General features: G+C 45.8%; 6 protein-coding genes across 6 annotated transcripts; 2 read left to right on the top strand and 4 right to left on the bottom strand.

Moving 5' to 3' along the window:
• Positions 1–1,590: 1,590 nt before the first annotated feature.
• Positions 1,591–2,952, top strand: BGW36DRAFT_464683 (uncharacterized protein; the record flags this gene model as incomplete). The annotated part of the gene is made up of 1 exon (XM_046222260.1): positions 1,591–2,952. The coding sequence occupies one exon, from the start codon at positions 1,591–1,593 to the stop codon at positions 2,950–2,952; it is 1,362 nt and encodes a 453-aa protein (XP_046068121.1).
• A 568-nt stretch (positions 2,953–3,520) lies between these two features.
• On the bottom strand, positions 3,521–5,370 carry BGW36DRAFT_400228 (putative bicyclomycin resistance protein; the record flags this gene model as incomplete). Its single annotated transcript, XM_046218612.1, has 4 exons — positions 3,521–4,443; positions 4,516–4,603; positions 4,667–5,185; positions 5,248–5,370. The coding sequence occupies 4 exons, from the start codon at positions 5,368–5,370 to the stop codon at positions 3,521–3,523; spliced, it is 1,653 nt and encodes a 550-aa protein (XP_046068120.1).
• A 450-nt stretch (positions 5,371–5,820) lies between these two features.
• Positions 5,821–6,962, bottom strand: BGW36DRAFT_400213 (uncharacterized protein; the record flags this gene model as incomplete). Its single annotated transcript, XM_046218609.1, has 4 exons — positions 5,821–5,949; positions 6,000–6,213; positions 6,250–6,802; positions 6,884–6,962. 4 exons carry the CDS (start codon positions 6,960–6,962, stop codon positions 5,821–5,823), a joined length of 975 nt encoding a protein of 324 aa, XP_046068119.1.
• A 1-nt stretch (position 6,963) lies between these two features.
• BGW36DRAFT_348264 (putative dehydrogenase) lies at positions 6,964–8,595 on the bottom strand. Its single transcript, XM_046213263.1, has 4 exons — positions 8,316–8,595; positions 8,194–8,263; positions 7,845–8,128; positions 6,964–7,793 (listed from the first exon to the last, which is right to left on the bottom strand). Exons 1-4 carry the CDS (start codon positions 8,479–8,481, stop codon positions 7,192–7,194), a joined length of 1,122 nt encoding a protein of 373 aa, XP_046068118.1. The 5' UTR covers positions 8,482–8,595; the 3' UTR covers positions 6,964–7,191.
• Positions 8,596–8,723: 128 nt separating this feature from the next.
• BGW36DRAFT_387039 (putative palmitoyltransferase with autoacylation activity Pfa4) lies at positions 8,724–10,656 on the bottom strand. Its single transcript, XM_046217065.1, has 5 exons — positions 10,126–10,656; positions 9,895–10,066; positions 9,543–9,842; positions 9,402–9,480; positions 8,724–9,342 (listed from the first exon to the last, which is right to left on the bottom strand). Exons 1-5 carry the CDS (start codon positions 10,485–10,487, stop codon positions 8,879–8,881), a joined length of 1,377 nt encoding a protein of 458 aa, XP_046068117.1. The 5' UTR covers positions 10,488–10,656; the 3' UTR covers positions 8,724–8,878.
• A 163-nt stretch (positions 10,657–10,819) lies between these two features.
• BGW36DRAFT_348257 (putative DNA mismatch repair protein) lies at positions 10,820–13,693 on the top strand. The gene is made up of 3 exons (XM_046213262.1): positions 10,820–11,269; positions 11,320–11,684; positions 11,728–13,693. Exons 1-3 carry the CDS (start codon positions 10,863–10,865, stop codon positions 13,590–13,592), a joined length of 2,637 nt encoding a protein of 878 aa, XP_046068116.1. The 5' UTR covers positions 10,820–10,862; the 3' UTR covers positions 13,593–13,693.
• Positions 13,694–13,728: the final 35 nt, after the last annotated feature.

Below are 13,728 nucleotides of genomic sequence, written 5' to 3'. Positions count from 1 at the left end.
TTGAAATTCTATGCCGAAGAAGAACTTAGAATAAACAATCGACAATAATGGTCTTTGTACTATATAAATTGATACGTATCGTAATTTATGTAAGTATGAGCGACTATCTATCAACGTGTTCTTCAAATGTTCATTACAAATATCAGTTGCACTCAACCAGCCGTTTATCACCTCACAATAACGGACAACAACATTCCGTCAATAGGGAGGGCCTATGTCGATGTGCATCTTACAATCACCTATCAGGATATTCCTAGGAATGCTATGCTCTCTAACGTAATTCCCCAGCGAGCCGCCATCCCAAAAGACATAGTAAATGCAAATGCGGCGAGATCCAAAGAAGGCGAGGTAAGTATAATCAAATCTTTCAATCAATCTCGCTCAGCTCCCTTTGCGTGGCAAAATGCCAGCGAGCGCGGGGAGAACGCGTACGACCCTGCCGCTACCAACGCAACACCCGCTCTTCTTCGAGGCCCGGCCTAAGCTGCCAGATGCCAGCGACCACTCCCGTACAAAAAATTGATACAGGTAGGGATGACGGAATCGGATCAACCTAGGGGATAAGCCTGAGCCTAATTCTCTGTACCAGTACAAGATCAATGATGAACTCTGATCCTGATGCTCCAATTATTATGGAGCAGCGCATGATGTTTGACGACATTGGGCTATGATTGGCCGGAATTATTCAAACGCACGATGTAGGATTTTGGAGAAACAGGAAACAGAGTATAAGGAAATCAAAGTGCATGGTTTTGGTATTTATAGAACAATGCAGGTTTCTAAATTCATATGCCTGACTTTTCATGTGTAATCGATTCAAATACATTCTAAAATCATGATCGAGAGACATTGGATATATCTTCTTTTACCAGGTCGCGTACCGTCCAGGGTCATCAGGTGTCAAGTAGTCAATCAGGGACTTACATTCGATAGGTGACTAGTACTTCGCTAGCTCCTTCCAGTTGTATACGCGGTGCCATTACTTGTCATTCTTGTTAGCGTGTTTCCTAGGAGAAGACACAACTAATCTGTTGGAGTTGGTATCAGCCTTATTCTAGGAACAAAAGCATACAAAATCTCTGTGTCTTAAATTATGCTACGGATGTGCACGTGGTAAAAGGCTGCAGTCCCCTCTGACAACCCAGGGTTCCTTCCTCTTCCACCTCACTGTATCTGACCCGCTTCCTACCTTCACCTCATTCTTCCACATCTGGGTCAACTTGAGACTGGATAGAAGAAAGTGGATGAATCGACTCAAATCTTCTTCCGACGGTATCACGATGCGATATATTGACTTCTTTGATTCTCCATTTTGACTTTTCGCCATGGAGCTGAGAGACTGGTGAGTTTGGACTGCTATACCTCATTCATGAAGTCAAGTCGTATCATACTTTACGTGAAACTAATTACGATATATATATATCTGCCTACCAGCGTCAAACGGCCAGGGTTCTATTCAACATGGACAGCCATAAACGTCAATCCCAAACAATCCCAGCAGCAAAAGCAGAGCCCAAATCCAGACTCAAGCAAGAGCCAAGAAAGGAACAACCAATACAGACTCAAAAGCTACAACTACATCAAATCTAAATGGGGGAACGTGTCATTCATCTATTCAGGCAGTTCTTTATCTGCCATCCTGAGAGACTTGATGGGCGAGCGATAGATCAAACACCTGAGAGCGAGTGGGCCGGACTATTGCCCCATAGTTGGACTTATAGGCTGTGGCGAATAGCTCGAAATGTGAATAGCTTTGATGAAGCTCTCAAACATATTCGTTATCATGTCTTTCACTTGTATGGACGCAAAACATGCTTTTCGCTGTTCCCAGGAACATTTATCTTGACAAAGGCTTGCGAGGCAATTGAAAACAAGGAAACAGATGTCACGATCACAAAAAAGCAATTATTGGAGGGTGGTCTGAAGATTAATGAGTTTGGTTTGATTGAGCTTTCCACGGGAGGGTTCGATTTGCGTGGCGTCCGGCCTGGGTTTGTGTCAACTACTCGTGACACATCTGTTTGCGAGAAATTGAAGAAAGAGAAGTCTCTTGAGACTTCTGGATTGGTTGATAGGAAAACGGGGAGTGCATTATCGTCGAGCGAGAAGTGTGAAGCAAACCCGAATAATGCGCTTGGTGACAACCCAAGAGAAAATAGTTGGCAATCCACGACCTGTAAGGATAATAAAGAGGCCCATTTACTGACTGACTTGCATCTGGAGATCATAGAAATGATCGCCGGAAATTTACCAACGAGCGACCGCATTTCCATGTCTCTGACCAACAAAATTTGCCGCAGTGCTGTTCGAAACCTCTTACGTCGAGATCATCTTGTACTTGCTTCCTCCAAAGGCGATATTGCTCGGGTGTGGGCTTTACTGCGTGACGGTACTAGTATCAGCTGGAATACCTCCGAAGGATGTCTCCTGGACCATCCATTACTTCGAGCAACTTCCAGTGGGCACTTGGAACTTGTTCGAATATTTCTCTACGAGCTTGACATGAAGTCTCACGAAACAGCCACTCCTGAACAGCGTCATAAGCTCGAAGCAGCAGCCTTTCTCGTCGCCTGCAGAGATGGATTTGCGGCTATCGTCGAGTATTTCATCAAACAACGCCATATTGATGTGAACGCCACATCCGACAATGGAACAGCCTTAGCAATTGCAGCAGCACACGGGAAGGATGGTATCATTTCGTTGCTGCTTAAAGCCGGCGCACGTGCGACTTACGATGACCTAATGAGCGCGGCTCAGGGACGCTTTACAGATGTTATACAGGTCTTGCTATACGAGAAAAATGATAATTTGCTTCATCCCTTTGATGTCCAACAGCTGCATGAATTGGTCGATTTGTTAGAGAGCGAAGTTGCGGAAACAAAGGAAGAGCTGAGAAGAATAGTCCAGGGAAGTGCGAGAGCCAAAGCACTGATGGAATCAATCATCAGTTGACTTTGTTCCTCCGAAGTTATTTGATATACGTTGCTTTTCTGGAACATATGAAGGCTCATTAATATGATGATGCACAACGCCGCAAAGCTATATTGAGATGTTCATACTTACACCACATACATGCACATATGCATCTATATTAAATGCAAATCTATGCTTAATACAATCATATTCAGTGCTATAAGGAACGACTTTTGAGTAGATGGCAGGGTAGGTCATCCACTCTACACCGTCGTAATAATTGAACCTGGTAAAACGTGATTCAAATTGTAGTTCTTGGCTTTAATAAATCCTGTGCCGTTAGACTTGAGATGCTGCTCCGAAGAATCGAACCACTATAGATGGAGACGAAGTAGTCATACCGCGCACAGGACACATCGCTGCTTGAAATGGCTATACAACTGGCCGGATCCGATTCCTGAGGTGAACGATGTCCTAGTCGCCTTGGCTTCGCATTGACATCTATTCGACCACTGCCTGGCGTAGTCGTTGTTAATGCACATCCGAGCCCTGCCGTACCAAATAAAACATTCATTTTGAATTTCGAAGGCATGGACTTTCAATTTCATCAAAATTCAGATCTTTGGGCTTTTCGAAGCCTAGCTCCGAATTTGTAAAAGATAAATGGCAATGGGATCATAATAACACAGATAAATCCCAACAAAGAGTTACCCCAGCCTAACCCCAGAGATGCATACATCGGTGGACCAGCCAACGGAAGTAATGCTCCCACAACACTTCTCAAAATGACATTGGCAGCAATTGCCGAGGCAGCGTGTATGGGATAGCTGTCGACAAGATATGTAGTGATTGGTAGGAAAAGACCCATGATACCGAAGCCATATGGTATGAGTGAGATAATGGTAGATGCCAAATTGACACGGTAGTAGGAGCTCCAGCCATACCAGAATAGAGTAATAGGAAGAAATATTCCAAAGTATATGCTTATCGTGAGACGCATCTCGGGTTCAAAGACACCATCATTGGCCTGTGAAAGCCTAATGACCATCTTATCGGAAAAGAAAGTGATCACCAGCCACCCCAAAACATTGCCTAAGCCAAGAGCGAGATACACAAGTCCTGTCTGGCCCGGGTCGAATCCGTATATATCTTGAAAGACGGTGGGAATCGTAGTATAGAGTAAATAAACTGTTCCAAACACGAACGCAATATATAAGGATAGAAAGAACACGATTGGCGACAGGACGAGCATCTTAAGAGGTCTAATTAGGCCGATTATTAAAGTACGAGTTGTGCCAGTTGTGCTCCGACTTTCGGAGCTTTTATAACAGCTCTTAAGCTCATAGCGACCCAACTCCTTTTGTAAGCGAAGTGTTTTTCGTTGAATAAGGACCTGGTGGCTCGTTTCCTTATTCAGTATTGCAATGAGTGCCGTGACCAGAGTAGCAGCAGCTAGTACTATCCAGAAATCGTAGCGCCAGCCTATTGAATCAGTGATGAACCCGCCGAGGAGTGGACCGATGGTAGGGCCTTATATGGAGTTAACATTGCATATTCTCGCCTCTGAAGGCAACGTATTAAGAGGAGATAGAGAGCAGTTACCAATCAGTGGTCCAACATTCCACATTCCTATAGCAAAAGCGCGCTGGTCGGGACGGAATAAGTCACCAATGACACTGCCTCCAAGAGTCTAGGGAGTTTAGTTAGTCAAATGTGGATGCCGCCTTGATGATACTGAATGGAGCATATTCACCAAGCACGCAACACCACCGACACCACTGAAAAATCTGCACACAATGAGAGTTTCTATATTCGGCGCCAAAGCACACCCAATCTGCCAAAGACAGAAAAATGCATTGGATACATCTAAGACCGGCTTGCGCCCATATATCTCGGAAAGCGGTGCAACGAATATAGGGCCGATCACATATCCAAGTAGATATATGCTCACAGTCATAGAGCCGACAATTGCATTGCTATTGCCAAACTCTTTGTTTAACTCGTCAATGGCGGGGGAGAGAATCGAAGTTGCGAATGGAGTTAACAAGGTAATGGTGGAGAGGAGCCCAACCCATATCCACTTTTCCCGCTTCGAAAAATTGAGAGGCATATCGGGGTCCTCTTGACTTTCCCAGCCCACCGTATTCTCATCAAGGTTGGTAATTGGTAGCAATTCATGCCGTAGTCCTTCTCTGTTTGTTCGGTGAAAGAGAAGTTTCAGGAACCGCGAGACCTTGCTTTCGTTTCCAGCCTGACCATCAGCTCTTTGCGCCTAACTTTTGATATTAGTTCCTGATATTCCGCCTCATGTTTTAGGTTTGACGAAAGGCATACGCTTTGGATTTCGACGTCTGCCGTGGGATTAGAAATAAACGTGTTACTTTTCTCGCGATCTAGGGTTTTTAAATCTTGAGAATCAATGGTTTGGGACAGGTCTCGCTTCGTATCATCCATCATTTCGATAGAAAAGATTCACTAATTGCAGTCTACCCGTTATTATGTACCAAAGGTTGAGGTGTCTAAAAGGCTCATACACGAGAAATGAGAAAAGTTGGGAGAAGGAATGGGAATTGGGAAATTATTTCCAGTTAGTAGCGCAGTACTTATTGTAGCGGCCTAGTGCATGTTGCATCGCTTCTTTGTTTTGCGGTAACAGGCGTCTTGTACTAAATTTTTAATTCGGTTGCCTCCTAACTTAGGGACGTAGTCTTATCTCTGTCTTTCTTAAAGAAGTTAGTATAATAACGATATACTTTAAGCAAGTTATATTATTTTATTAATAATGTTGATTATAATAATAATAATTGATGATTCCACATATATTTGTTTACTGGACACTTCAGATGCTCAATGTCTTCTTATGGATGAAAATTATGCAATGGATCTGGCGTTTGCTCATTTTCGCTTCTACAGCCTTGACTCGATATTAATCAACTCTTGAAACTTGTCCCTCAATATAGTTTCCTCCTGCTTCGACAACCGCGGCAATGGCTTCCTTGCACGCCCTCCGTAGCCAAAGAAATACTCCAACAGACTCTTCAAACCAGCTATCCCACTCGTATAAACAAGCCAATCCCCCTCGCCACAGCAGCCTGTAGACTAGAAGCATCCTGATACTCTCCATCTTTCCACAAATCAAACAACTTCACACACGCCTTGGGAGTAATATTCGCAAGTCCACAGACCGCACCACTCCCTCCACCAGCAAGTGCTTGAATAACGAAATCAGCGCTACCACCCAGACACATAAACCCACTCCCTTTCTTATTCGAGTCCATAGCACTAACTGCCTTCGTCGCGCTCACAATTCAGTTGAGTTTGCCGGTATTCCCACACATAAGCTTGCATCCCACGATATTGGGATGCCCCTGCGCCAACTCTGCCAGCAAATCGCTATCAACATCTACCCCAGGCGTGACTCCAGGGAAAGAATACACCAATACAGGAAGCGGCGAGGCGTCCGCAATATCCGTGTAGAAATCCTTCAAACACCCCTTCTTACACTGTTCTTTATAGTAAAATGGCGGCAAAACAAGAACATAATCAGCACCATTCGCCTGCGTCTCAATACACAGCTCGACTGTCTCGTGCGTCGACTGCGCATTACAGCCGACAATGATGGGAAGGTTGTTATACCCCTCGGCGTCAAGGGTATTGCGGGTAGTTTTCGTGATGACCTTGCGTTCGCTGCGTGACAAATGCGCAATTTCGCCTGTTGTGCCATGGATGACGAAGCCAGCGACCCCGGCGTCGGCCATGCGTTTTACATGTTTAGTTGTCGTCTCGAGATCAGGATCTTCGTCCTTTTCAGTGGTGAAGAAGGACAGTGTGGGGACGTAAATTCCTGGACGGAGCGAGTGATTGATTGTTGAGGATGCTGACGAGCTGTCTGTTTCTGAGGCCGCCGTGTCTTGGGATTTGGTGATGGTGATGAGTGGTTGATAGGTGGATTGGGTGTCATGATGAGGACGGTCGATTATGGATGGGGTTTCGTGAAGCTCGTGATTGCGCGATGGGGAGGGGATATCTGTGACATCGCTGCAGGCCATACTTGGTTTCAAATTGCAGTTTATATTACTTTCGTAGTTTGGTATCTCCCCTTCAAATTTGTATTTCTGTGATATCGCGTCAGGTGTAGGATGTATACATGCTGTAGGTGCACAAATACGTCAGACGGCGGCAAGAATGACGCAGTCCGTCTATACATATATTCACCCTAGTGCTATCTAGTAAATCATATATACATATCTATCGTTGTTAAATCCTGCATATAATCACTCAATATCCCCGTTTCCGCCGATAGAGGTTGATCAACGGCTCGCCATTTTCCAACCGCTCAATATTTATTCCCAACAAATCCAGCGCCCTGACATAGTACTCGGAACCAATTCCACTTATATGCGGGCTTATTTGGATCCCTTCAATATCCCATAGTGGATGCTCCTTGGGGAGGGGTTCTGGGTCTGTAACATCCAGCGCCGCGCCTCGGATTTTCTTAGCCTGTACGGCGTGAATAAGAGCATCCGTGTTGACTATTTTGCCTCGGGAGATATTTGTTAAGAACCCCTTTGTGGGACTTGCTCCTGTTGCCTGCGATGACAAAGATGATGACCAGGCGTCGAATTCTTCGCGGTCGAAGAGGTTGGTTGTCGCCGGGGTCAGGGGTAGCGAAATGACGATGTAGTCGAGCTTTGTAGTAGACAAGAAGTGGCGAAGTTCCTCTTTGGTAGTTCCGTGGTGCCATTCAATCGGTAGAGAGCCGTCGGGGTCTCCAGTGCCAGGAACTATATACCCATTATCTTTCCTCGATTCCGGGGTATCATGAGCCGAGGCGGTGTATGCAATGACCTGCATGCCCAGAGCGACCGCAATTCGGCCAACTACGGTATGTCAGAACAGTTTTTAGTCTCAGTATTATAGAGGGGACATACTTTGTCGTCCAATGCTCCCATAACCTAGAATACCGACTCTCTTTCCAACGTGATCGCTCACTCCGAACCCGAAAAAGTCCTTACTGATCCATTCATGGCTCTTCTGCGCTTCGTAGAGTTTGTTGTAATGCTTTGAGGATACGAGCCAATTGAGCAAGACCCATTCGCTGATGGGAGGACCGTGAATGCCAGAGCTGGTAGTGAAAGGAAGATCAGTCTGGGTGATGTAAGGCTCATTGGAGACGTGGTCTGCTCCGGCTGAGAAAGTGTGGATCAATTTCACACTACATGTTGTTAGTTATTTCAGTACACACAAGGATTAGTAGATGTTCTGCTAATATTGACTTACTTGGGAATGCTGTCAGGAAGAGGAAGATGCCTTGTTAGGAGGGCAATGATGCTTGCATTTGCAAGTACATCTGTATAATTGTTAGAAAATATGTAAGTACGTAAGTTTGGGTTCTGATTTACCTTTTGGAACTGTTTCTTCCAATGGTTTCGAGCCATCCACCTCGAGAGCTGTTATTTTGAGACCTGGAAATGCTCCGCGTAGCCCATCGAGCCACGCGTCTGGCCAGACATTTCCCCGCAGTATAAGCAGGTTCTCTGTTGTAGACTTTATACCAGAGTCGCCCATGTCTTAAGCTGATGCCTGTAATTTATGCAAGTGAGATAATCTTAAAGCCAATGAATTGGAGAAAGGGAGTTGAGTGTCGAGGGGGAGAGAGAGCCTGAAAGAAACATTTGAAGTGGTGCGGGGAAGTGCGAGATAAGGAGCGATGAGGTTAATTTCCCCAAAATCACGTTAGCAGCCGTCATCCCTTTATGTAATCGGCTAGTGGCTAAACATATTTGCATGAAGGCATTCATGTTATTCTGGTGATAAACTGTCCGTATGGTATGTATTGAAGGAATGGTGGATGTTTAAACATAATGCGATAAATCTGTGCTTGCGATGACTTTTGCTTGAATTTCTAGCTACCTTGGGCATGTGTCATCGACATGCCCGCTTCTATGTTTCTTGTAATGCACGTTCAGTCTCTAGCTTTTATCCTCTCCCGAACCACCGATAATGGCACATCGTCCTCATCATAAAACTCGATATCCTCGTCAACTCCGTAGTCGCCTAGTCGTTGACCCTCTGAATCTCTCCAAGCTTCCTCGCCTTCATCGATATCAATATGATCATACGAGCCAGAGTTGGACACTTTTTCTACTTCCTCCCCCTCTTCTTCGTCGTCATCATCATCTTCTATGATGGTTTGACCGTTTTTACGACGAAGTTCATGTCTTTCATGGAATTTCTTGCGTCGTCGAACGTCAGGACCGGCGAGCCCTCGTCGCGTTAGGTCTTCTTCTTGACGTTTTCTGAAAGCCTCGATTTCATCAGATGTCGATTCAAAGTGTGGCATTGTGAACGGATCCATTCCGGGATGTAGTGCACGTGGCCTGCGCGGTATGCGGTCTGGGTCTGGAGGCGGCCAAGAGAGATTGCGGTCTGAAGTAAATCAGCATGAAGTTCATTTTTTTTCTAGGCTGTAATTTTAGAAAAGATACCCTCAAATCCGTTGACTTCAAAATCCAAGCCCGATTCTCTACCAGGCGTGGCCGCAAAAGGCCAAAACCAGCTGAGTATCTAATGGGTTGTCAGTTAGAGGACTCTGCACAAGGCAAAGAAAGAGTGATAGGTCATATTACATTCCAAGTCCCACCCATGCCGTCCCTAATATTACTCAGTATCCCGATGTCGTACGGGAATTCTTGTTTCTGGATTCTGACTTTCACGCCATCCGGTCCGTCGAGGTAGCCGCCAAAGTAACGTGCTCGGCGTAGGAGTGTTTTGTGGCGTTCGATTTCCCATGACTCAATGGTGGTTATATTCGAGCCCAAAGACCAAATAGTGCGAATCAATAGAATAACCAAAGAGAATAGTGTCAAACTGTTGACAACTACAAGAATGAACAAGTGAGCTAGCGCTGGGATGCTAGGACCGAGGTACTATGCATAATCAGACACTCTTTCCAAAAGTAAGGGTACAAGCAAAGCTTACGCTGGGTAGTGTCCTCTGGCCCCAAATAACGCCAATTCTTTTGAAAATAAAAGATTCGAGGTATGTCATAGAAACCACAGCATAAAACAAGAAGCGTACAAAATGTGGAAGTGTGAAATTCGATACGCAGTTGCATGTCCAGGGACAATGGTGATCCATTTTTGGAATACACCTACCAGGTTGATTAGAAACACCTCTTTTGCATGAATAATTCAAAACTTGGTTGTTCACCGTTGACATTTCTTGCAGTGATGCGCTCTCGGCGGCTTTAGGGCGGAGCATTTCCGACACCACCGCTGCCTGACCGAGGCATCATGATTGTCGTCCTCTCTGAGAGTGTCGTCTTGGGCCGATTTATTTTCTTTTGATGGCTCCCAGTCTTTTGGAACACGACCTGGGTCTACAGTGCAGGCGCGATAATAGCAGATCCAGATACAGCCTACAAGGATGTTGAATTTCCATGTCTCACTGGTGGAGAGAGCTCCGGGCTCGAGAAATAAAAAAAGGAGCTGGGATGTATAGGACAGAAATATTATAAGTGCAGAGACAGCTGGAATCGCCAGGAGTTCGATGTTGAGCGATTCGCCTGCCATGATGGAGGCTGAACATTATCGACGACTGTGTTTAGGAGAAATTATGATTGCTGTCGCCTTTCCGTGTCGGCCTGAGGTGCAATTATCGGAGCCTGGATATTCAGGCAGAAATACTACCACCGACCCAAATGAATGTGCCTCAGAGGAATCATATCTGCTGCCAATTATATTTATATTCATATCCGACTAGACTAGCTGTTCCTATTTCCAATCTCTGAACTCAAATTCGATGATCTGATTTTAAATAGCTAAAGTCACATGACTCCGCGTCATCGGTCGCGAAGCGGTCCTCGCGTCGGGCCTTCCGCATGTTTCTGATTCGCTTATGCCATCGCATTCGTTTCGTTTTTAACAATCACGGAGCAAAGGAGCACGATGCCAATTGCCGCTCTCCCACCGGCAACGGCCCAGGCAATTGGCTCGACATCCGTCCTCTCTGACCCCTGCGCCGTGGTGAAAGAGCTCCTAGATAACGGCTTGGATGCATCGGCATCATCTATATCGGTGGAGATCTCTCAAAACACTATTGACACTATACAAGTCAAAGATAATGGTCATGGTATTGCACCGGAAGACTTTGCATGCGTGTGCAAGCGAGCGTACACCAGCAAGATCCAGACTCTAGATGACTTTAGAAATGTGGGTGGTCAGTCGTTGGGGTTCCGCGGAGAGGCACTGGCCAGTGCAGCCGAGATGGCCGATACACTTACTGTGACGACAAGGACAAAAGATGAAGTTGTAGGGTCTGCATTAAAATATAATAGGAAGGGGGACTTGATTAGGTACGGGTCTCGCCCCAGCAGAACTGACAAGTAAACATCTGACAATGTAGTTCCGATAAAACCTCTCACCCTATTGGGACTACAGTGTGCTTGGTAGGCTTTTTGAAAAGTATTCCTGTCAGACGTCAGACTGCAGTGAAGAATGCTGCCAAGACAATAACCAAAATAAAGAAGCTGCTTCAAGCATATGCAATCGCTCGACCCAGTACAAGGATTTCATTCAAAGTTTTGAAAAGCAAGAATGAAAAGGATAATTGGACCTATGCGCCGTCGGCGAGCTCAAATCTTGCTGATGCCATCCGGAAAGCTATTGGTGTTGAGGTCGCTAGTCAGTGTCTCACCAAGTCATGGCCTGATCAAAATTATGAAGCGGATGCTGTGAGGCTGGTGGCCGTTCTTCCTAAATCGGACGCTGGTATGTATCCATTACATTTGAGGGAAGTATCTAATTCTATTAGACTTTCCCAAAGTCGGAAACTCCGGCCAGTATCTTTGTGTGGATGGCCGTCCCTTGTCGTCTTCAAGAGGCACTCTGAAGGAGATTGTTCGGTTATTCAAGTCATATGTGCGATCTGCTGCAAGAACTAGCGGTCACTCAACATTGTCAGATCCCTTTCTCTGTCTGCAAATGACGTGTCCAAAAGGTAGTTATGATGCGAATGTTGAGCCTGGCAAGGATGATGTCTTGTTTGCAGAGCAGCAGGAAATTGTTGCATTGTCTGAAAGTCTTTTTAAACAAGTGTACGGCGAAGTAGAGAAGGGTTTAGAAAACACAGATGAGGCTGTCCTCCCTGCAAACGATTTCACCGTCTTGATGCGACGGCCTGCGATACAAGCTCCTCTGTCTCCACCAACGACGAATCCACAACACTCTGCTCCTGGAGCTAATTCATGGACCGCGGTTACGCCACAGCAGGATGTCTATTCTCCATCACATGAAGCAGGAGGCGCGTCTGAAACGGAGAGAGACGCTGGAATAGCAGACCGCAACACAACGAACCCGTGGTCAATTGCCAGAACGCACTTTTTCCATCAATCGTCAAGTCCTAAAAGACCAAGCCAACTACTAACCCCAATTCGACGAGATTCAAGTAGAGGCGCAAACACAATCAACATCAAGGCATCTCAATCTAGTCCTTCGGATGTTTCTAGTCCAGCCTCCCACGCTTCTTCGCCACAGCAAAGACGTGGGTCCGGTTCTAGGTTTGGCTCGGCATCTGTAGAAGGTCCTCCCAGGCTGCATATTTATTCAAAGGCCTCTCGGGAACGTGATCGAGAGCGTTATGGAAATGGATCTCTAGATACGTGGTTCACCAAACAAAACCAGCCGGTTCTATCCACATCCACAAGAGACCAATCACATGATCAAGACGGGGCAGAAAGTGTTATGCTCGACGATCTTGATGCTGATGATGTTTTCGAAACTCGGACAAAGTTAATCAACAAGGCATTTAAACCCCCTGTTCCAAGCGGCGGACGAAGCTCTAGAGCACCAGAGCTATTCTCTAGCCAAATATCAACTCCAGACGATGGCCTTGCGGATATTGAGAGACGTGACAAACAACAAGAATTTCCGGTCATGGAGGACTGGTCGTCCAGACTTCATCAACCTTCTCCTGTTATTGATCATACTCAAAGCCAAATCTCAGACAGCCAGGAAACTGAGTATGCTCTTGATTTTGAACGCAGAAAACGCGAGGCAAATCTAGCTCGTCGACGGCAATTGCAAAGCGGACAGCTATCTCTGACGACTCCTGCGAGCAGTCAATCTGTATCAAAGTCCCCACATCAAAATCGTTACCTGGCTGCACGAGCGGCCCTTTCAACGTCTACCCAGGGCCAGGCAGATCTCCTTCCCGTCGACGAACCCTCTTTGCAAACCAATGAACCACAAATGAGCGACAGTGATCCGCGTGCATATTTGATGCGCGAGCTTGAAAGGACCACTTCAGGCGAGACTACAAAAAAGAAACGCGCCTTCACGAACCGTTTACCACTGGAAAGGATTCCCAATGGGTTTGACAGTCATGAACTCTCCCTGGAACTTTCTCTTCCATCTTCAATTACTGCCTTTGCTAAAGAATGCAAACCTGTGATGACCATCGACGAATATGCAATCTCTGGGAAAGAATACCGGCCATTCTCACGTCCTGATAATCAGGGTCTTGCTGAGATATGCAAGACTTGGGAGGCGACACTTTCTAGCCTTGTCAAAAGCAAGTATCGACTAAGAGACGTCGATCTATATGGCTCTGATGACGGGTCTGAGGATGCGCGTCTCGAGGGCATCGACATCTATGCCGCTATTCAGCGACTTTTATAAATGATATTTAGAAGCTCGATATAAATACGGTTTATAGACATATATATCACAACGGTATAAAATCGACCTAAATTAGGGTGGAGAGCTTGCATCGACTCACCACTATATCCATGAAAAAGAAATTATAGTTTACGAC

Source organism: Talaromyces proteolyticus (genome assembly GCF_021365285.1).
Source record: "Talaromyces proteolyticus strain PMI_201 chromosome Unknown BGW36scaffold_11, whole genome shotgun sequence".
NCBI classification, from domain to species: Eukaryota; Fungi; Ascomycota; class Eurotiomycetes; order Eurotiales; family Trichocomaceae; genus Talaromyces; species Talaromyces proteolyticus.
Note: the sequence above shows the minus strand (reverse complement) of the source record. Positions and strands in the feature narration are given on the sequence as shown.

Coding starts and splice junctions, on each gene's coding strand:
- BGW36DRAFT_348264 (XM_046213263.1), bottom strand. CDS start 8,481: ATGGGCGACTCTGGTATAAAGTCTACAACAGAGAACCTGCTTATACTG. Junction 8,264..8,315: donor GGAAGAAACAGTTCCAAAAG/GTAAATCAGAAC, acceptor ACAATTATACAG/ATGTACTTGCAAATGCAAGC. Junction 8,129..8,193: donor CTTCCTGACAGCATTCCCAA/GTAAGTCAATAT, acceptor AACAACATGTAG/TGTGAAATTGATCCACACTT.
- BGW36DRAFT_348257 (XM_046213262.1), top strand. CDS start 10,863: ATGCCAATTGCCGCTCTCCCACCGGCAACGGCCCAGGCAATTGGCTCG. Junction 11,270..11,319: donor AGGAAGGGGGACTTGATTAG/GTACGGGTCTCG, acceptor CTGACAATGTAG/TTCCGATAAAACCTCTCACC. Junction 11,685..11,727: donor TCTTCCTAAATCGGACGCTG/GTATGTATCCAT, acceptor TAATTCTATTAG/ACTTTCCCAAAGTCGGAAAC.
- BGW36DRAFT_387039 (XM_046217065.1), bottom strand. CDS start 10,487: ATGGCAGGCGAATCGCTCAACATCGAACTCCTGGCGATTCCAGCTGTC. Junction 9,481..9,542: donor GCATGGGTGGGACTTGGAAT/GTAATATGACCT, acceptor ACAACCCATTAG/ATACTCAGCTGGTTTTGGCC. Junction 9,343..9,401: donor TGAAGTCAACGGATTTGAGG/GTATCTTTTCTA, acceptor GATTTACTTCAG/ACCGCAATCTCTCTTGGCCG.